We start from the raw sequence: 23,318 nt of genomic DNA, 5'->3' as shown, positions 1-23,318 counted from the left end.
AGAACAAATGAAATTGCTTGGTAAGATGAAATGTCTTGAGTTCTTATTTATACAGCATATGTGGTGACAGTTAGCACATCATATGACATCAAAATTTGATTGAAACCTTTGACATTATTGCATCAAATGCTATTTTGAAAGTGAGACATATATGTGAATATACATTGTGATGTTGATGATACTGTCGGACCCTTGAGTCGACGATGCCCCGGGAGTGTCGGGATGCCCGGAGGTGTGTGTCGGATGTCCTCGGGAGTTTCGAGATGCCTGAAGGTGTGTGCCGGATGTCCAGAGGTGTGTGCCGGAGGTTCCTCGTGATGCCAGTTGGGGTGCGAGATGCCCGGAGATGTGTGCCGGATGCCTGGAGGTGTGTGCCGGAGGTTCCTCGCAATGCGAGGTTGGATGCGAGCGATATGAGGGATGCAAAAACTGGTCCCTGGAAGAGAAATGAGATCCGTTTGAATATCAAAATTGAGAATATGGATCATGCACATGTGTGCATATGGCATGGTGCATGGATTGCCTATGAAATTGAGTTAGTACTATATGACATTGGGAATGCGATCATGAAGGCATTGAATGGATCTCATGGGGATATATACATGATTGTGTAGTTGATATGAATTATGCGCATGTATGTGCATATGGCATGGAACATAAATTGCCTAATTGAATGAACCTCATGGAGGTATAAGTATGATTGCATGGATGATATATGCATTTCACATGAAACTTTGGTTGTCTTGCTTGTTGCATTGTGTAGTTTGATGGATCTTTACTGCTGAGTGGTTGTACTCACCTCTTTGGAGACTAACATTTCAGATTGAGAGATGCCTCTGTCACCTGTCACACATGGTACTTTTTATGGCTTATCGTCCGATGTTGAGGTCGAGTGCTCGGAGCACGCTTGTGTTGGTGTTCGTGGACTGGTGTTTATCCGTGTTCGTGTTTTGGTTATGTATGATGTGGGTCTACCTAATGGCCCTGTAGTCCAGGAGTTCTTGTCCATCCATGTTCGTCGCGACAGGATGATGATGGGGATGCTGCCGCCGCCACCGGCCGATGCACCAGGCTGGGTGTGATTGCGCGTGTGACTGGTAGAGGATGACACTTTTTGGATAGCCGACACTGGATGATGGATTGATGTACATGTCTGATGTGGAGTAGGGTACTTTTGGGTTATAGTCGAGCTTAGTTAAAGCATTGGCTTTTTGGTTGTACCGACTCGTGATGTCCATCATAGTTATGTAAATAAAAGTGGTTCGGCTTTAACTTATCTATAAAATGCGTAGTTGGTGTGCATTGCATTGTATTATTTTGTTGGAGTATGGGGTAGGGAAATTTTGATTTTGCTTCCGTTATATGAACTGCGCTGGGACCAATTTAAAAAAAAAAAATACGAACCCCCAGGATTTATGGACCCACTATAACTCAATGGTATTAGAGTGACATGTTATTAGGATAAGTGAAAGGTAAGTAAACTGTGGCGACCCTAGCGAATCAAGGGCCGTAGGTCGAGGCGTCACACCTAGCCCTTTTGGACCACTTCAAGGGTTGTGTTTGAAGCCATGGTGACTGATTTGTGGCCATGGAAGCTAGCCTTGGCTGAGAATTGGTCAAGGGGACAAGTTAGTGGAAGAATAAGGCTTGTGGCCCCCTTGGTTCCCTATCTCTTCCTCCTTCTCCCTCAAGACAACCGGCCAGCCTTCCCTCTCTCTCTCTCTCTCTTGGAGCTTTTCGAAACCAGCAGCCATCGAAGAAGCCCGTCGAAGTCGCCCCGAAGATGCACGCCGCCCATCGCCATCTCTACCTCACCGACGTGCCGCTGTTGCTTTGCCTCCACCGTGCGTCTCCGCCTCCCTCACGCCATTGTCTCAGCCCAGCCGTGCGTCTAGCAGGCTGCTGTGGACATCTGGACCACCGTGGGCCGCCGCCGAGGCCCGCCGAGTTTCGCTTGGACCCAAAACCAATCCCCGCTGCCTTCGCCGATCCTTGCCACCCCTTTCAGCCTTAGTTTCTCTCTTTTGTAGCTCAAATCAGAAGCAAAAGTTGTGAGTTTCCAGCCATGGTCTAGGCCCATTTTGAGGTTGTTCCCGACCCCGAAAGCTAGGCCCGCTTTGGAGTTAGTCGTTCCCCGTTGCGTCCCCATCGATTTGAACCAATCAGCTTGCCAAACAAATGAGTTGATCTCACTAATCTTCGCTTAGTAGGTTAATTATGCTTAGGGGTTGATTGGTTTAGGCCAAGATAGATTAAGTGGATAGATTAGATTAGATTAGTTAATCTAATTAATTGACGATGCATATTAGGTGGTTAGTTAGTGTACTTAGTGAGTAGACACGTTCTATTATTTAATTAACGAACCTTGGAATTTTTCCGAGTCCGTTTCGGCGTCCAATTAGGCATTACGGGCCTAAGTTGAATTTATTGCTATTTATTTAATATTTTCATAATTATTTATTTATTTATTTATTTTTCGAAAATTAACTTGGGATAGTCGGTGACCGGAATTTTATATTGATTGTTGTGGTGTGGTTTGTTTAATTATTTGAGCTCTAATTTATGCTAAATTGATTTAATTGTGATTTTAGGATTTTATTCCTAAATTAATTAAATTTGGTGATTAACTAGAAAATTACTGGGCGTCGGTTTACAGCGAAAAATCTATTTTGGGACTGTTGAAAATAGTGGGAGGTTATTTTGGCTAAGGCCAGCCGTGTACCCACACGTGTATTTTTATCGAGTATGATAAAAATGGTAAATTGATTATGTCTTCAGAACAAAAATACTATAACAGCTCGATGATTTGTATGTCATCTTGGAAAATGGACGTTATACTATAATAGTTTGATGACTCTATATGTCATCTTGAAAAGGAATTGCTTGTATACCGACTCGGTGACTCTATATGTCATATTGGAGAAAGGACGATATGATCCAACGATGTGTTATAATGGCTTGATGACTCTATATGTCGTCTTGGAGATAGAACGTTATGCACAGGTATGTTATAACAGCTCAATGACTCTATATGTCGTCTTTGAGATAGAACGTTATGCATACTCACTTGATTGCTCTATATATCATATGGAGATAGGATAATATACTATCTATATTTCAATTACAATGAGGAGTCCTGGATTTTGATCGGATTCATAGATAGTATTGAATGGGGCTGACCAAGAGATGGTCTTGGTGACATGTAATCGACTGGGTCGATTGATCAATGATTCGATCTGATTGAGTGATTTGATGGTTGATATGAAATATTGAATTATATTGACTTGCAGGAAGGAGACTGAGGCCAAGGTAAGTCCTCTGACTCGTGGTTGTGCTGAGGCAACCCCTAAGGCGTATTTGCTTCCTAATCAGGTCTTAATGGATTGAACTTGCTGAGACATTATCTCACTAGTTATTGTATAATCATTTGCAGGTCCCTAGTTGACATCGGTGGAGGACTCGAGCCCAAAGTTAGAAGGTGAAGCCCGAAGAATAGGCGTCCTTGTCTAACTAGCTAGTCATAGGGCAATTCTATTTTGGTGAAAGTCGATTCCCTTTTTGTAGGCTTCTGTATATAAGCCTGTGTGTTTATAAAAGGTCTTTTTGTGAAAAATTGGTCCTACTTTCTTATCCCATTGTTTTATTGTCTGGGGATTATTTATATGCTTATGCATGCATATATAAAATGAAAGAGTCGACGATGCATCCTGGGACGTCCTTATTTAATCGATCAAGTAAGAGATGGGTGCGTGCTTGAGGATCGAAGCGTGACATATATGAGATGCATGAGATACATGCATGGTTTAATTGTCATTTTAATGACTTATAAGACGTGCATGCTATGATTGTCATTATTTATAAAGTGAGAGGCATATAGATGTCTTGAAGGTGGTTGTTTGAGTCTCGAAGGCTTTGACAATGTTGTGGATGCTCATATTCGTTACTTGTAAATATTGTAACTATTATTTGCACTAATTGTGACACATGTGGATTATGTGTCTTTGTTTAGGATTCGATGGACTTCGGTTAAGGATAGGTTTCATCACGTTTATTGTTACAGCAAAGCTTAGGCTTTGCTATTGTTCTGCCATCGACATGTTTAGGTCAAAAATCGTAATGCTCTAATGTGAGGCATCCGCCTATATGAGGTTTAGGATCTTTACTTATTGAGTTTTTAATTCACTGTTGTTGTTTAACCTTTTTCAGGTCAATAGGTATAGACCCCTTACCTCATCGCTTCATGCATTTTAGGGCGCCTATTAGCATGGAGATTGTTGTGCTAGACGTGCTTAGGGAGGACGCTGTTTTCCAACAGGTCACCACCACTGTTTGGGTTGACCAGGGGTACCGTGGCCTTGTCCCGCATTACTATCGGACATGGTATGCATGGTTCGATGGATACCTCTTTGGACCCCATATGAGTTGCTTGGTCCCCCTGGACCGGGCGGGGATGCAAGCTTGCTAGAAAGCCTAGTGGATGATGCTTAGGTAGCAGGACCAAGGAGGAAAGCCACTTTTTGGTTAGATCTCAGTAAAGGAGATAGGCTCCCCTTGCAACTTTCAGCCCCCCCTTTTGATATCTTTTTGAGTGTATGGGGATGACCGAATTAGAATGGCCTTAGAAGTGAGGGCTTGTAAATTTGTAAACGTTCTGATTAGATAAATAAAGTTGGGAAGTTATGCAGTATGTGTGTGTTTTCTCTCCGACTATCCATTGTTTGATTGTTGATTGAAAGGGTGATTAGAGATTGCACACTTCCGCATGTGCTTAAAATCAAAGATAAAATCTATAGGATAGTGACGCCTCATGGGACATTGTGAGTTAATCTTGAAGCTAAGGATGTCGCATTCTCGCGCCAAGGGTAGGGCCTGCGGTGTGACAAAAATTTTGTAAAATTCACGAATTGGTCCCTCAACTTTTGGAAATTGCATTTTGGCCCCAACTTGCATTTTTTTTTTCTCTCTTTTTTTCTTTTTTTTTTAAGGAAAAATGTCTTCCATTAAAAAAAGCCTATACTAAACACTTAGGTAATCTATATGCAAGAATTTGGCATGAAATTTTTTGTGGAAAAACAAGTTCCCATTTTTTCGTAAATGATCATTGGGCAAAAATTTAGGTGTCAATAAGGCCGAGTGAAAAATAGTTGTGTGCAACTACCTATCTCTAGTGTCATCTTTAGGAGTTAGAAAAATTTTCTTCATCTTGAGAAGTTCACCTGAATCAACATGTATTATTTGTTCTTCTTCCGTAGCGACTTTGTCATCTTTCAATTCTTCTTCATATGGCTCCTCTGCGTCCTCATCCAATTCATTTTTCACTAAGAAAACTTTACTAGCTGGTTGATTCTTGTCATTTCAATAATTACTAGCACGATGACTCATCTCTCCACAAAAATAACAACGTATATCGGAAGTAATGGGTAGTTTCGAATTGTTGGGTTGGGTAGAAAGCTTACTACGGGCGGCATCAGTTTAATTCCATCTATTTCACAATTAATATAAACAAAGTCTTATAAGTGGTATGATTCCAATTACTTTATAGTTCAAAAGATTGAAGTCTACATTTGGTATAATTCTTATCAACCAAATTTTGTATATATATATATTTTTCTATAAATAATTGTTCATCTCTAATTCCATGAGTGAAAGTTGTATTATATGATTGTGCGTATGTTGGTAATAAACGTTCAAGATAATTGTTTGTATAGGTTATATTTTGAAATACCTGGAGGCTGAATGTTTAAGCTCATGGAAAAAATTTCTGCATCTAAATTATAAAACATAACGCTAAAAAAAGCTAATTTTCAAAAAGTTTGATTCCAAGGTTGAGTATATTTTGGTACTGGATGCTAAACAAAAATTATTTATGCATGTGTCAATTCAATTTTGAAGTATCTATAGGCTGAAATTTTAAATTGATCAAATCATAATAGATCTTTGGTACCAAGGTAGGGAAGCATGATACATAGTAATTGTTCAAATACTTTTAGGAAATACATTAAATATTGCATTGGCCCCACTACAAACAACCAACTATAATGAAGGCATACACTTTCAAAACATATTCGTCAATCACGTGATCACATCCAAAAATATGCCTCACTCCCATATGCTCTCAGGACAAAAGATACTGGGTCCATAAGTGGACTTAACCATTTGGTATAGCAGGGGAAGCTGTAGTAATACGAATAAAATCACGGGGACAAAGGCCAGCAGAGTGATGGGAATGAGAACCCACTCCAGTCTCTTATCAAGCACAATTATGAGAGTTGCAGCGAATGCCACCAGCATGAAAGCCAAGGAGAGGAAGAGAAAAACAAGGCCCATAATGATCTTCTTAGGCAATGAGTCAAGAAAATCTTCTGGATCATACCGAGAAGTTAAGATGGCCAAGAATAGCAAGATAGATGTCACGGAAGAAAACAAACCTAATGCATCTGAAATTGCGAAAATTAGGAGAGAGTCCCGACCTAACAACAATGGGATTCCAGTCTTGTCATTATTGCCACCGGGTACAGTGAAAGCAGCAGCAAACAATACTGTGGCAATTAGAGTTGAGACGAGCATACATTTATCTGCTGTGTGCTTGACCCATTTCTCTCCTTTCTCAAGCAACACTCCGTGCTCTTCTGTGAATATTTGCCAGTATGCTTTCCCTTCGTGTTTGAAGGTTCTAAAATTAGGGAAAAGCCACCTTTCCACAGCCTATGCATAAAAGTCACAAACAGAAGTTACAATACTCCGAAAATAATTGGATAAATCTCATTTGTTGAGACGTGACAATCCCCGTTATGATAGTAAAGAAGAAGACAAAGAAGAGGAGATTACCCTTTCCGTGATGTTTGCTCTAACATATCTAACGAAGAGGTGTTAGAATATTTAAATAATAAATCACGCATTTATCTAATAGCTTAAATTTTGAGAATAGTTGTCAGTAGTCCCACAAAATTTCATATGATATCAAAGTTGGAAATCTTGAGTTCAAATCTTTCCATGCCCTATTTGTCTCACCAATTAAATTTCCACGTTCACTACTAGGCAAAAAACCATACTAAAAGTGATGAGGAGTGTTAGAGTATTTAAATAATAAATTACGTATTTATCTAATAACTTAAGCTTTCAAAATAGTTGATAGTGATCCCATAATATCTCGCAAGAGGCTCCTTTGCTCATCGTCAAAGGAGTCGCGATTCTTATGGATTTGATGTCAAAGTCAACATCTTGAAAGACTTCATCTACTGGCTCCTGACCATTCAAAGAGGTTTTTGGTAACAATAACATTGCCGAGAATCAAGAACATGAAGCAAGAGATCCCAATCAGGTTGCATCCTTCATTTAACGACACCCATGATGCTATGTTCGATAATATTGATATCCCATTGGGTTTTCCTCTTAAGGGAGAAGTTTGACAATATATAATTTTGCGATCAATGCTTTTATTTCGACCACATCGACCTATCAAATTAATCTTAGAAAGTGAATCTTTCTAGGCATGCAGTAAAAATCAAACCAAAAACTGATGGCTCATTTCGAGTCTTAAAGAGAGTTGATGAAAATGTTTACACGATTAAATGGCCTGAAAATTATAGTCTCGACTGCTCTTTATGACATTAATTTTTTGTCTGTACATCGATAATGAGAATGAGACATGCTTGAGAACAAGTCTTTTCATCGATCTGGTGAGAATGATAAAAGAACAAATCAAGGATATTAAGACTTATCCAACACCCATTGTAAAATTCTTTAGAGGTTAAGTCCATCTCTACGGGAAGAACTTCAAGCGTCACTTTCATCTGAGCTGTGATGATGATATTGTGCTTCAATATGGTCAAACAACATATGGATGGAAAAGCCCCACGTGTCTACTTTCAAATGAATGAAATTTCATAAAATTTGGAGTATTATAGAAGAAGTTATGAACAGAATACGAAGAATTGGTAAAAATCCGAAAATGAGTCAGTATGTCCATGTGTTTTTTTAGACCAATACATTGCATTTCATTTCTAGAGTTGGGAAAGCACATCACATGTGTCATAACCTTTATATGACGCTTATTTAAGTATCATAACTCTCTTTTTTTAATCACTTGAGTACCATAACATTTTTCAATCACTTGCATGCCATAAAACTTTTCAATCGATCACTTAAGTGGCATAATTTTTTTTAAAACTTTCACCACAAGTATTATGCCACGTTAGATTTGCAATACTTAGATGAATGTTTTTAGAATTTTTTTACACTTAATGATTGATTGAAAATTATGGCATTCAAATGAATATTTTCTTTTTGGTAAGTTATGACACATAAGTGGTTTATTAAAAAAAAAGTTATGGCACTCAAGTAAATACAAAAAAATTATGATACTTATGATATCCTTATCTCTCTAGAGTTGAGTCAATAGTCATTAGTATTTACATTTTGTCTAAGGATTGTTAGTCTTTTATTGGTAAATAAAAGGTTAGTGTATTGGATTTGCCTATACTAGGAATGTTGTTTGAAATTGTGAATCTATACAAAACCATCTTAAGATTTCATTGAGGGTAAGTGAGTGTCCTATCGAATTTTTAGAAACGAAGACTAAAGTTCCCTTAGCTCTATACTCATTTGATGAATTCCATAGTGTGGTGAGTTCCATACCTTGTGTCCTAAGGTGGATCTCTTTGAAGTGAGTATCCACTCTTCATATGCCTTATATCCTTGAGGTGAATTTGTTAGGCGGTCCTATCAAATGCCCTGTAGTGAGCATTTCCTTGGTCGTACTTTTGAGGCCACCTAAATCTCCCTCCCTTTGGTATCAAAACCCTTGGCACTTTCACCCAAAAGGCAACATTACATCCTCTTCTTCAAAGATATATATATCTTCTGACTTTTTTTTATTAAAAATTCTGAGGTGTTTCTTCGCTTTTTATATGTCAAAATTCCTCTTCTCGTATTCACGACTAAGGGCACAACTCTTGAGTTTCAAATTTTATATCATATTCATTTATCTTCCTTTGAATCATACAACCTTTCAAATCCATGCTCTTACACCCCCCCCAACTTCCTCCCTCTCTCTCCCTCTCTCCCTCTCCCCCTCTCAAAATTTTGCTATCTAATAGAAGGTCTAAAATTCACTACGTCGCTTCCCTCAGTTCTTCACCCAATTTTTACTTGCTTTACTAAAAAATTCTGTTTTCTTCACTAATCTTTTCCCTACAAATCGTTATCCGATATTGTTAATAGACCATCTAGTTCTTTCTATTATCCTCATTAAACATTTGGAGAGACGTGTTGGCGTCCTGCCATGGGGAAACAGAAAAGGCACAATTTTTTCCTAACTTTTTTTCATGACGAAGAGAATAGAGAGTTAGATATGAAACAAAGGTAAATATATAGTAAATGCTTCATGATATCTCGCTTTTTTTTTTAGACAGTAATTTACCAGAGTAAAATTTTAGTTAATTGCTAAAATAACCAATGAGAAGTGTTCTTGAATCAATAGCTATTCAAATAGAAATAGTGATCATAAATGAACTTCGCTATCCTTTGGGAAAAGTGTTAAAAAAGTCTTAAATCTTTTGTATTTATGCCAATTTTAGTTCTAAACCTTTTTCTGGTGCCAATTTAGTCCTAAACATGTTTACTTGGTGCCAATTTAGTCCTTTCGACTAAACATTTTGCTGACTGGTGACCAATTCGGCACTAATGTCAACTTTTAATAATATTTTAATATTTTTGAACTTTGAATTTTCTTTTTCTTTTTCTTTTTCTTTTTCTTTTTCCTCTAGTCGGTCGCCGGACCTCGGTGACCAACCAAAAGTGACGGCCGGCGAGGGCTCAAGCCCTGGCCGGTGGCCGCGATGGTAGCCTTGCCGCCTAGTGCGAAGCCAACTTGAGGCCTCCCAAGCCGCAAGGGCAGCCTTGCACCGAGCTAGCGAGGGTTGAGCCTCGCCACCCAGCTCAAGGCCTCCTAGGTCACAAGGGCGACCTCGCGCCAGGTTGGCAAGGCTCACCCTCACCAAATCAGGCGAGGTCGAGGCCTCACCACCCAAAGACGAGGCTACCATCGCAGCCATTGGCAAGGGCTCGAGCCTTGCCGACTATTGCCTTTGGCCGATCGCCAAGGTCCAAAGAACCGACTGGAGGAAGGAGGAGGAGAAGGGAAAAAAAAAAAAAAATATTAAAATATTATTAAAAGTTGTCCACATCAATGCCGATCATGCCACGTCGGCTAGCCTGGCATCCAATCAGCAAAATCTTGCCAAAATTAGCCGGAAAGAACTAAATTGGCATCAAATAAAAAAGTTTATGACTAAATTGGCACCAAAAAAAGATTTATAACTAAATTGGCATAAATACAAAAGGTTTAGGACTTTTTTAACATTTTTCTTGCTAACCTTTCAATTTAAAAAGAGAAGATTCACGTCATACTGCTTTAATTAGAGAATTATCCATCTACACACATTTAATTATATTTGAACTACATTATCATCTTAATTAAAAAAATGACATAAGAACTAGCAAAGTTACGGGAAAATATAAGGAAAACTAATTTAAATGTTTTTTGGGGCTCCAAATAAAATTTGTACACAATAAATTATTTGCATAATTGCATCGTGGAAGACACCTATATAAAGAGTCAGTCGGATTTAAGAAAGAGTCTTGGTTTAGATTGAATGGTGAATCGTCGTTGTAATAGTAGAATTCTTATGCAATTTAATTATGATGAGTTCCAATCAGTTTATAGTGCCCCAATTTCTCTAATCAGCCTCCCTCATTTTTTGTAAACTGCTCCAAGGATACAGTGTTGTTTCTCAACTTATTTTTTCAATTTTTGTTTAGCATGTGAAATTTAAAAGTTATATGTACCAATACGGTGTCGATTTAGATGTCAAGGAAGTTTATTCTTTTCTTAGGAGTCTTGAATTCAAGATTTGTTGGAGATATTTTAGAAGTAAAATCCTGAGCACCAGATGGATGTGAGGCAGTGTGCCCATAAATTGTGGTGTGGAAAGCTGGCCAGGTATCGCCTGACTGCTACAAAAAAAGTTCTATGTATATTATAAAGGTGTAGTCGTCATATTCTAATAAATTTGTTAAGAAGACACAGTAACTATCATTAAGCGCGGTTATTAAATATAGAGAAAAAAAATATACTTACGTTAAACCATTGGAGTTCTCTTTGCATTTGAAAAGTTGCTCCGGAGACATAAGTTGCAGCATCAAAATCAGAGTCGTACTTCGCTGCTGCGAGCATCATCTTGTCTGCTTCTTCCGGTGTAGGCGCCGGCACTAATGACAACTCATTGGTTGAGCTTATCTTCAAGAAGAGTGAGAGAATCCTTTCTTGGCGAGACTTCACAGCATGTGTCATCAAACTCTCACCATTAGGCGAAATCCGAATAAGCTGCGGGAAAAACTGAAAAATATCTTCACGAGTTCACTGTTTCCCTTGGTTATAGCAAAACCCAACAGGTTCCTCTCCAGGAAAAAGTCGGTGATTTCGGTAGGTTTCATATCAGAGATCGCGTGGCAAACTTGTTTTGCCAACTCGACTGCTGCCCCATGTTTCAGCTTCACCTCGTGAATCCTCTTGATTGGAGGAACTATAAAATTTTGAGAAAAAAATGAAAAATGGAGAGACGAAAATCGGATTTTACTATTGAAAAAGAAAAAAATAGTAGGATGTGAAGAAAGCAGAAGTGATGAGAGGGTAAGTGAAGAAAGTGATCGTCCTTGAAGTTGTTTCAGAAGGGCAGAGAGAAGGGATGAAGGAAATGTGTAGATGTTTATAATGTAAATGGTGTTTAAGAGAATACAATTATAAAATTTGACCTGATAGAACAACTCTAAAAATAACCACGCTAATGACAAGTGTCTAGCTAGAGTAAATCATAGTAATTTTTGCATAGATAAAATTATAGAAAATTAATATTGTTCAAAATGCATAGCAGCTCGTAATAAAAAAAAATCACATTAATAGTCCAATCCATTGTGTTGTTATTTATGCTCATAACAAGAGCAAATATTTGTTTTTCTCCATTCTATCCGTCTCTAATATAATCAAAACTTCTTCATGAGGTCAAACAATTGTACGTCACATTAGAGTTTACTCGTGATACCTAAATAACATAGTCAGTACTTTTAACTCAACTCTATTCTAAGATACCTTCATACTTGATAAAAATACACACGATATTATACTTATGTTTCGTTTTTGTTCTTTGACAAAAATAGACGAATTAGGGACAAGGCTTATTGATATTTTGGGCGCATATAAAAGTCGGGTGAAGATGACAAGGTGAGTAAAACTAAAGGCAAAAGGTGTGAATAAGTTTTGGGAACTATAAGAATATTTTTAGTGGTTAGATGGCACGCAACTTCGAGTGGTCTACTTTCCTGGGTAAACTTAAGCGCATACTCTCCGATATCAGTTTGGTGTATTTAGGATTTCATTTCTGCAGTGCTCCCAACAAATTTTGAATACAAAATCATGAGAAGAGAAGCAAACTCTCCTACCATGTAGTCAATGGGGCTTGTTTAGGATATATAACTTAGGATGAAATTCTAGGATGCACGATTATGTTGGGGCCCAAGAAATTTGCTCCTATTAAGGGTCCGTTCGTTTCACGGAAAATATCATGTTTCCGAAAAATATTTTTCTTATAAATCATTTTCCAAGAAAATGACTATATTTTCGGTGTTTGGCCGAAACCTAAACTTTGAGTGGAAAATATTTTCCACCATTCGTTAGCTAATTTAATTGTTTGGGAAAAATTATCAAAAATTGAATTTTAATATTTTTAATTGACCAAAAAATTAGTTTTTTATATATATTTTTTAAAAAAATGAATTTTTAATTATTTGTATTTGTAAAAAATCGAAATTTTTATTATTTATTATTTTTTCTTTTTTTTTTCTTTTTCCTTCTTTTCCCCTTCCTCCTCCTTCCTCCGCTGCTGTGTCAGGCTTCCTCCTCCTTCCTACGCGCCGCACGCCTAATGATGCCCGGCTACCTAGTGGCCGACCAAGACTGGTCCCTAGATTCGGCAAGCTAGAGGCTCGGCCGATCTCGCCCGAGCTCGCCGGAGTTTCGCCGAGCTCTAGCGAGTCGCGAGCTCACCGAACCGGGCGGAGTAGCTCGGCTCCCAATCCAAGCGAGCCCGAGCTCCGCCACCGAGATCTAGCAAGCTCGCGGCTCACCAAAGCCCGACGAACCTCTAGCGAGCTCGGGCGGGGCCCGAGCCCCGCCCAGCTCGCCGGATCTAGCAAGGTTGAGCTCCGCCCTAGGCCGGCGAGAGCTCCGCCTCGCCCGATCGAAGGAGAAGTCCTAGGTTAACAAAACTCTTGTTTACTATCCTTTGCTTAGATCAATTAGCCAAGCGCAAGATGAAATTAGGTTAACATCAAATCGTGCCACAGGAATCTTGTTTTACTTTTTTCAATTGCCCAACTCTTGCAATAGAATTTGGTGAATACATGAAATCAACGATATATAAAATAACGACATAAAGAGTTATATATAGTTTTGTTTGAGTATAAATAATTTATTGAAGAATTATATAACGACTTTACACATTTATCTTTGGCTGGTTGACATGTGTAAAATTTGAGTTGAAAAACTAATTTCAAACTCACATATCACTAATCCAATGATGAATTTTTACGGACTTTTCTTTACTGACTGTAGACCTGATAAAACTTCTACTTTGATTTGCGGCAAAAATATGGTACTTTTTCTACGTACAAAGGAAGTCAAAAACAAACAAGCCATGAACTTTTCGTTGGACAGACGATACAAAGATGGAGACAATATCTTCATAAAACGGAAGCGTACCTAGAATATTGGTGGCGTTCCAAAGTAAACTTGCAAGATATTGAAGCACTATATTCAGGTTGCAGAGAGAACTGGGTCAGTGGATATGAAATCATTGTGTATGTGAATGAAGATACTTTACTACATGCTTTATAATTATTGCCCCTGACAAACTCAATGGTTGATCGTCACAAATATCAAAACAAACAACATTCACGTGGACATGGATTGATAGCTGGGATTGCAAGTGACCTGCTACAGAGATATAAATGAGAACCCAATCAGTGTATCTCCTCTTCGTTTTGCAGTTCCTCGCATACTAGTTGCGTTGTAATTCTTTCGTTACATCTTCCATTAAATAAGTCATGCAATGCTTATGCACTTGGTTGAATCATATGTGGTCAAGGAGCCATAATAGATCCTACAAAGAAACAATCATTTCGATTTTCTTTGCAAGCAGGGAGGGAATCAATCTTAGAATATTGACTTAAGTTCAAATTATGGAAGGGTAAATCCCAATTGTATAAATGCACACCAACCTGGGTCCATTGAGGTTTGCATATTCCTTGAATTTTCATCTCTTGGTTTGTAGTTCAAGTCCACTGGAATACCTTCATTCAGGTACAAAAGGGCAGGTGATGAGCCAGGTATTATTTTCTTGAAGGATATCAGTAATGAAGGAATGTGAGTGCAGAGAGTACGGACATTTGAAAATCAATGCTTCCAAAACACTGAGCCTGGTTACGCTGAGAAAGTGAGATTGCATCCTCGCCAACACACCCAATACAGATAAGTTTCTTCTTTTCTTGGTAAGTAAATGAGGGTGTCGTCCAACTAGATAAAGGGCGATATCTATACGAATTCACCAGCAAAGTTGATCAGGAAAACTAAGCCCAGAATGAAGGAAAAAACATATGGTAATTAAGATAAAAGAGTGATGGTGATGTTACCATGCTGACCAGCGAAGGTGAGTTCTATAATTAAGTCAATCGCAGAGTCCCTGATGAAGGGAAGACTTGGCCGCTCAAGTTCTGTCATATTTTTCGCCAGGAACCAGGCGATCTCCTTATGCGCAGAACCTTTAAAAGTAGATATTATGAGAGGAACATGTCCTTTCTTATCTGCAAGTAAAGTCAAATCAGTATTCCTTCTAACTAATGCCTTGACCATCTTTATCCTTCCACACTGGACAGCATTGTGGAGGGCTGTCCGGCGATCACAATCAACCATTGCAAGGGCTTGCGGATACGGAGACAAGAGCTCAACCAGGTTCTCAACAAATTGGTCTTGTGCACTCAAAGCGGCTATGTGAAGCACCGTTTCTGATCTCCTTGTTATTTTGGCCACCATTGAAGCAGGATCTTGTTCGAAAAATCTTTTAGCAGATTCCCAATCGCCCCTGAATGCAGCTTGCAACAATGGCCGGTAATATTGTTCCCCCACTACGATTTCCGATATTTCTGCAATGGATGCAAACTTTTCAGGCCATTCGGTTGATACTTTTTCCTTGCAAACATTGAGTAGTGTCCCATAAAAGAACAATTTCATCAAGATCCGCCCCAAATATTAATTTCACGATGCAATAAATCTGTAGGGGGATACCGCACCTAGGGCATCTCTGGATTGAGAAGGAGCTGATCCAATGGTTTCATCTTTGACTTCTGTAGGAGAAACAATGAGCACCCAGTCCTTCTCGAAATGATTTTTTTATTCCTCTTTTTCCAAGCCAAGGTCGGAATTATGTTTGTTCAATGATAAATCAAAGAAAAAAGAACCGTGAGAAAATACAAGTTCAGCGTATTTAAAGACCAAAGCGCTTTACCATCTTTTTTCTCGGTTTGGAAACACAAGGTCAGGGCTATGTTTGAAGCAGAATCTTGTCCGAAAAATCTTTTAGCAGATTCCCAATCGCCCCTGAATGCAACTTGCAATGATGGTGGGTTATGAACTTCCTTCTTCGATATTTCTGCAATGGATGCGAACTTTTCAAGCCATTTTGTTAAGACTTTTTCCATGTAGATATTGAGAAGTGTCCCAGAAAAGAACAATGTCATCAAGATCCGCCCCAAATACTAATAGCACAACAAAATAAATCTTTCGAGGGATAACGCACCTGAGGTACCTCTGGATTGAGAAGGAGCTGATCCAACGGTTACATGGACATCTTCGATATACGTAGAAGAAAGAGCATGTAGAAGAAAGAGTGAGCACAAAGTCCTCATACTGATTTTTTAATCTTTTTCCTACCCAAGGTCACGGCTATGTTTGCTCGATGATAAAGCAAAGAAAAAGAACCACGAGAATATACAAATTCCAGCCTATTTTAAGACCAAATCGCTTATACCGTATTTTTTCTCGGTTTGAAGATGAACATCTGCCGGTGGTTCCGCCGGATTTGAGTTCCCATGTTGTTCGCTTGGCAGCGTCGCCATCGGGTTGCTCTCCTGACAGTCTTTCTAGCAACAGAGATTTTCTGCTTTCCTAGAAAGTTGAAGCTGTGATGCCAATCGGCTTTAGTTGCGTGGCCTCTTTCGCAATCCCGTGCTTTTTGTGCATGACAACTTTGTCATGTTTCTCCTCAGCCGTTGGATTCGAGTGTTTTAATCTCAGCCATTTGATTAATGCGTGTTGCCAGCAATATTCCATTAAAAACCGTGAGTGCGATATTTTAAAGACTCATGCCTCATGGTCATGGGTAAGGATGAGCATATTTTGAAGCCGCAATCATTCAATGGTAGCCGCAAGGTAGTAGCTGAAACTCTAGCGGCATATAATTAGTGTTTTTGAGGAAGTCTTAAGCCGATCGTTGGCTTAATCACTCTTGAAAGATAAAGACAGACTTAGTCTCACTCGGAGAAGGAACACTAGTATCATTGAATTTCGAGATTTCATTAGTATAAAATAACGCAAGTGAGCTTCAACTTTAGGCCGTAACAATGAGAAGAAAATTCCTTTACTTCCACAAAATTTAGCAAGAAGTCTAGAAAAACTCTCAATCGCCGCCACCAAATGTACAGTTAAAGAATGCCCACTTCCAAAAGACTACGACATAAATTATCCCAGACCCTCTTCTCGTTCAATAGAATGGAGCGAGGAAAAGAATCATGCATAGATAAGGAAATCGATTTTGCAAGCATTAAACACGATGATTGAGTGAACTTCTTAGCAGTTTGTTGTTGTTTATGGAGTTCAACTGGGCTACCTGACCACATGTATTTGCTCAACAATAATTGCAGATCATCATCAGATCTTTCTCAGACATCAAATGTCTAGTCGAAAAGTGTTTTAGAATTGCTCCATGCAATGCCTTTATTCTGCCATTCCGTTCTTTACTAACGTCGTCACAATTTCTTTACAAAAGTTGGTTAATTTCAAACCATCTTCTTGACAATAGTCTGAATATAAATTGTGTTGCTGCGCCCTCCTTGTTAAAAACAACGCAATGATATCTTTACTTTTACCTCATAAAATTAGAACATCATCATCCTCAATCAATAAAATACTATACACATTTAGCTTGATGTGAAATTTCTAAAAAGCTTAATGTCCAAAAAAATTTATAAGAAAAAATAATTAACAGAATATAGAATTTATGTTATCCTTGAAAGAGTTAGGAAGATGGGGAGGATAAGAATTTAGATTGAAAGTTAATCAACGGAACGAGCTCATATTTGAAATATAGAAATGGATCTTTTTCCACGCGCTACGTGGGAGACGGACATGTCTTTTTATTTTTATTTTTAATGTTGACACGGACATGTCTGAAAATGTGCAATAATGTATGGAAATTATTGAGCACCTTATCTTCTTTAATTATACACGTGCCACGAAAGGACGTCTTTGTTCCAGCACCTTTTGGGCTCTAATTGAGCGATTTAAGGTGTATTTGGTAACATTTTATTTTTGAAATAATTTTGAAAAAAATTAATTTTTTTATTTTTACTCTCTAAAATAGTTTTTGGATAAAATAACGTACTTTGTAATTATATAAAAATTTTATTTTCGAAATAAAAAAAAAGAATAGGAATATATTTAGTATGATCCATAAGTTTTTTTTGTGGCGTAAAATTTTTTATAATTTTTAAATAATTTTTTCTATTTTTTTTCCTTTTTTCTTCTTCCTTTACGGCCACCTGCCGCTCACCATCGGGTAGCAGTGGGTGCAATGGCCTGCAGGTGGTGGTGGTGGACAATAAGGGCAATGGACGACATGGAAAAAGAAGAAAAGAAGAAAATAAAAAATAAAAAGAAAGAAAATGACTTATTTCAGAAAATTATTTCTGAGAATAAATGCCACATTTTTCTGTTTCAAATTTATTTTCTGATCTTTTTTTTATTTTGAAAATATATAAAAATTAATTAATATTACTAAACGAATTTTTATTCTTTTTATTTCGGAGAGAAAAAAGAAGTGAACATAAATGTTACTGTACGGAGCCCTGAAGAGGTCATTGGAGTCGAGTATGCTGCCAAAGTTACCCCCCACGCGGATGTGACATTCTTACTTTTTCTCTAAATATTCGCATCACGTCATTGCTTACATCCTCAAGAGGACAGTTCGGTGTCCCGAGATTGATTTTGACACTTCGCTAGGTGTCTCCCATGAAAAGATATGAAAGAGGCAGAGACCATGCATCTACACGGAAGGGACAAGAGAGAGACCGAAAAGCTTGTCAGTGCGCTTGTCAGTGCGACTCCCTCGGCGCTTATTGCCAATCAATAAAAGGCCATTTGCAATTGTCCAGTTTCTTATTTTAACGCGCATAACGTAACTATGGCAAATGATGATGAAGGCATAGAGTCAACTGTTGAACAATTTCAACCAAGCTCGTCGGACGCGATACATTATATAAATCGAGCCCCATCCCCGGTTCTAATCTCTTAGTGTTTAACGTCTAAGAGATGTCGAAATCTATACGAGATATTAAACGAAGCAATTTAAAGACTTACTTAAGCCCATCACTTGCTAGGTGTCTTGTATGAAAATACATGAAAAAGATTGAGACAAGACATACGCACAGAAGGGATAAGAAAGAGACTGAAAACCTTGCTAGTGAGAATCCCTTGCAATGGCACTGCAGCAATTGTTGATGAACTTTGAGGGTTGTTTTTTGGTGAGAGAGAGTTGGTTCATTTTTTATTCACTAGGGGAAGGTGGGGAGTTTGATCTCCGCCTTCTCAGAGGGTTAGGTGGGAATACGTAAGTGAAGGAGTAGGGGTTTTGCAACCTACGCATCAGCACATAAGACACATAGTAATTTGTAAAATAGATATACGATAGAATTAGACAAAAAAAAAAAAAAAAGTTAGACAGTATAATCCTCATTCCTTTTCCACTGTAGATGTTCTGCAGTTAATAATTTTATGTGAATGTGAGCCATTCAACATTAAGATATTGTGAATGTGGCCTCGGCATTCTCTCTCTCAAGAAGATTTTTCGCCTTGTCAAAAATTAAACTGGATATGCATTGAGAAATTTTGTTTACACCCTTCCTTTGTTTATACCCTGCTTCAATTTTTCTCTAGTATCAAAGGAAGGCTCACATGCCTCATGATCATGCTAATGATAAATTTATTGGTCCAATTGAAGTGGGAATGCTACTATCGCTGAATATTTTGAAGGTCATAGCGATGTGAAGGTGGCAATTTAAAGAATTTGATAAATTTTATTAAATTACTGAAATGTTGACATAATTATTATTGCGATGATGATTATTTACCTACAGTGCTTGCAAATTTTTTCAGAAGAATTGATAGTATACTAGTTAATTTGGAAGTTAGTAAATTCTTAATAATATTGGTAAGTTATTAATGTTGTAAAAAATAGTTATAGAAAAAGAAAGTAAGATCAACTATCTAAGACATGCAAACATTGTCATTCGAGATAATTCCATCTCTTAGAGTATGAAACTTGTTATAACAGACTTTATCGATTATCCTCCCAAGATATAACAAACTTTTTCTCTTTTACACTAAATAATAGAAGAAACATGAACAACAATTTTGTATGCTAAACTAGCAAGGAAAAGGAAAGAAAAAATAGGTGAGTAAAGATTTTGTTGTTTTTGCACGTCTTCTTTAGCTTATGTTCGGAATAATAATTTGTAGGTAAATGAAAGAGAGTCATTTTCACATTATCAATTAATGCGTTAAATTGAAAACCATTACAACTCCTTTACAGATTGATGGCGGTCATAATTTTTATTACAGTTGTTACGGAACAATGACTTTGACATTGCTGGCCTCCTTGTTGCCTCTCCGCTGCTTGTGATCCCCTTGCTCTGTATCCTTTTCACGGCTTTTTTCTTTCCCCCCTGGCACCCCTCTACTCATTGCGACTTTCTCTCTGAGTGCAAGCTGGTGCCGGGCCCCCCCTTGTTGTACAGTTGTATAGCGTTTTGCATTAGCTAATATATCTCTTATCCTTACCAAAAAAAAAAAAAAAAAAAACAATGACTTTGACAATTTCAAAATCATTGAAATTTCCAACATTCTCCTATATATTTCCAAATGTTGTGAAAAGAAAGAAAAGATATATGCTGTGGTAAATTCAATTGAATGCAATGCATTGGAATTGGTGCCTTTTTGGGCTATGAGCCAAACCTATGAAATGTAATTCACGAAATTTCATGTCGAGAGAATAATTCTAACAAGTGATATCCGCGCTTTGGTTTTGAAAAAAGGATATAAAATCTGCTGTTTGGAAGTCAAGAAAAAAGCGTAGCGAGGGCATTTTTGCAATCCCGTGCATTTTGTACATGACAACTTTGTCTGTTTCTCCTCAGCTATTGGATTCGAGTGTTTTAATCTCAGCCATTTGATTAATGCGCGTTGCCAGCAATATTCCATTAAAGACCGCGAGTGCGATATTTTAAAGACTCATGCCTCATGGTCATGGGCAAGGATGAACATAATTTGAAGCCGCTATCATTCAACGGTAGCCGCAAGGTAGTAGCTGAAACTCTAGCGGCATATAATTAGTGTTTTTGAGGAAGTCTTAGGCCGATCGTTAACTCAATCACTCTTGAAAGTTCGAAGACAGACATGGTCTCACTCGAAGGAGGAACGCTAATATCATTGAATTTCGAGATTTCATTAGTATAAAACAACGTAAATGAGCTTAAACTTTAGGCCGTGACAATGTGAAGAAAATTTCTTTACTTCCACAAAATTTAGCAAGAAGTCTAGAAATGAAGTCTCAATCGCCGCGACCAAATGTACGATTAAAGAATGCCCACTTCCAAAAGAATACGACATAAATCATCCCAGACTCTCTTCTCGTTCATTAGAATGGAACGAGGAAAAAAATCATGCATAGATAAGGAAATCGATTTTGCAAGAATTAAACACAACGATCGAGTGAACGTCTTAGCAGTTTGTTGTTGTTCATAGAGGTCAACCGGGCTACGTGACCACATGTATTTGCTCAACAATAATTGCAGATCGTCATCAGATCTTTCGCGGACATCAAATATATGGCCGTAAAGTGTTTTAGAATTGCTCCATGCAATGCCTTTCTTCCGCCATTCCCTTCTTTGCAAACAACATGTTTCGGTGGATTTGTAATCAGTGCCCTAACGTTGTCACAATTTCATTACAAAAGTTGGTTAATTTCAAAATATCTTCCCCACAATAATCTGAATATAAATTGCGTTGGTGCGCCCTCCTCATTAGAAACGACACATTGATATCTTTATTTTTACCTCACAAAATTAGAACATCATCATCCTCAATCAATAAAATACTTATCCACATTTAGCTTGATGTGAGTTTTCTAAAAAGCTTAATGTCCAAAATTTTTTTTAATAAAAAATAATTAACTGAATATAGCATTTATGTTATCTTTGAAGGAGCTAGGAAGATGGAGAGGACAAGAATTTAGATTGATAGTTAATCAATGGAACGAGCTCATATTTGAAATTTAGAAATGAACTTTTTCCACGCGCAACGTGGGACACGGACATGTCTTTTTTTCCGTTTTAATGTTGACGCGGACATGTCTGAAAAAAGTGCAATGATGTATGGAAATTATTGAGCACCTTATCTTCTCTAATTATACGCGTGCCACGCAAGGACATCATTTGTCAACTCCCTTATGGCCTCCGGTCGGGCACCGAAAGAGGTTTTTAAAGTCAAGGATGCTGCCAACGTTATGCCCCCACAAGGATGTGACATTCTTACTTCTTCTCCGGTGCTCGTATCACGTCATTGCTTACATCCTCAAGAGGAAAGTTGGGGGTCCCGACGTGGATTTTGACACTTCGCCAGGCGTCTCGCATGGAAAGATATTGAAGAGGTAGAGACAAGGCATTTGCATGGAATGGACAAGAGAGAGAGACCGAAAACCTTGTTAGTGCGACTCCCTCGGGGGGGTTATTGCCAATCAACAGGGCTCGGGGGTGGGCTTTCGCCCCAGGCCCCCCCTTTTTTCCCTGTTTCTTCCCAGCCACGCGGGCCAAGGGCCCGTCTCACCCCCAGCTTCACCCCGCGGCCCGGCCCTTCTCCTTCTTCTTCTTCCTCTTTCCTTCCTCGCGCTGCACACCACGCGCGCAGGAGACCTAGGCGGAGGAACGAGGGTAGACCGACGACGAAGGGGACGTCTCGCAGGCGCCAGCAATGCGGCCGAACGGAGCACCCGCGAGATTCGGTGAGAAACCTGGACGGAGGGGACGTCGTCTTCAATGCTGAGCAGGCCTCCGCGGAAGAGAAGGGACTTGACGCCGATTCGGCCGAAGCGGACGCCGGTTGGCGCGCCAAGGACCGGTAGTCGAGGCTCCTCCCCGACCTTCCTCCTCGCCTATAAAAGGAGGGGGAGACCGAGCGAGTTGAGGAGGATGAAAAAAAAGGAAAGTCGAAGAAAGAGAGAGAGCGAGAGAGATCTGTAAGATTTGAGGGAGAGAGATCTGTGAGCTGTGAGAGAGAGCTAAGTGAGAAACCAGGAGTGAGCGAGTACAGCCAGGAACTGGCTAACGGTGCCCCCTACTTTCCCGAACCGACGGACGGTGGGTCGCATGCCGTATCTCTTCTCTGTCTCTCTCTCTCTGATCGTCTCGTCTCGGGGTCGGCATCCTAAGGATCCCGGCTCGGGGGCGCGCGGCGGACGGACAGAGCCCGATCTTTGGGCTCGTCCGCGGTCCGACGCCGTGAGCCGGGTAGGAACCCTCGGCCGACCGCCCTTTTTCTTCATGCCCATGCTCTGTTTCGGGCTCGCCGGACCGGGCAGCCGTTGTCCAGTTCGTGCAAGTTTCCTGCTTCATTCGTGTACGTACTGTGGTCTCGGGGCTTAACATGTTGATCGCTGTGAGTCCCCGCTCAACCTCGGGATCGGTCGTCCCCGTTTTTCACTCCTTGGTTTGCGAATATTAATTGTTTGCTGAAATGCTCGAGTTGGGCGCCCGTTTGTGTCCTTCGTGTATGGCCGAAGCTTGCTGACTCTCATATTTATATTGGACGTAAACGAATCGTCCCCATGTTAAAGTTGGTTTTGGTCCGAGTTCGCGTGCCGAGCAAGTCTAAAGCTTCC

At 39.1% G+C, this 23,318-nt stretch overlaps 2 protein-coding genes across 11 annotated transcripts; both read right to left on the bottom strand.

Moving 5' to 3' along the window:
* Positions 1-5,908: 5,908 nt before the first annotated feature.
* LOC104440141 lies at positions 5,909-16,513 on the bottom strand. Of its 10 annotated transcripts, none has more exons than XM_039307967.1 (10): positions 16,140-16,487; positions 15,909-15,959; positions 15,618-15,761; positions 15,403-15,456; positions 14,746-15,255; positions 14,501-14,647; positions 14,335-14,406; positions 13,817-13,864; positions 11,141-11,585; positions 5,909-6,705 (listed from the first exon to the last, which is right to left on the bottom strand). In XM_039307967.1, the coding sequence occupies exons 1-9, from the start codon at positions 16,225-16,227 to the stop codon at positions 11,353-11,355; spliced, it is 1,347 nt and encodes a 448-aa protein (XP_039163901.1). In that variant the 5' UTR covers positions 16,228-16,487; the 3' UTR covers positions 5,909-6,705; positions 11,141-11,352. The 10 variants fall into 10 exon arrangements, with proteins under 10 accessions (XP_039163901.1, XP_039163904.1, XP_039163903.1 ...); XM_039307968.1 differs by lacking the exon at positions 5,909-6,705 and adding an exon at positions 10,256-11,013; XM_039307974.1 differs by lacking the exon at positions 5,909-6,705 and adding an exon at positions 14,048-14,243 and having other exon boundaries at positions 11,497-11,585; positions 16,140-16,506.
* Positions 6,100-11,353, bottom strand: LOC104438038. The gene is made up of 2 exons (XM_039309868.1): positions 11,141-11,353; positions 6,100-6,705 (listed from the first exon to the last, which is right to left on the bottom strand). Exons 1-2 carry the CDS (start codon positions 11,351-11,353, stop codon positions 6,100-6,102), a joined length of 819 nt encoding a protein of 272 aa, XP_039165802.1.
* Positions 16,514-23,318: the final 6,805 nt, after the last annotated feature.

This window comes from Eucalyptus grandis, chromosome 3 (genome assembly GCF_016545825.1).
Source record: "Eucalyptus grandis isolate ANBG69807.140 chromosome 3, ASM1654582v1, whole genome shotgun sequence".
Taxonomy (NCBI): Eukaryota; Viridiplantae; Streptophyta; class Magnoliopsida; order Myrtales; family Myrtaceae; genus Eucalyptus; species Eucalyptus grandis.
Note: the sequence above shows the minus strand (reverse complement) of the source record. Positions and strands in the feature narration are given on the sequence as shown.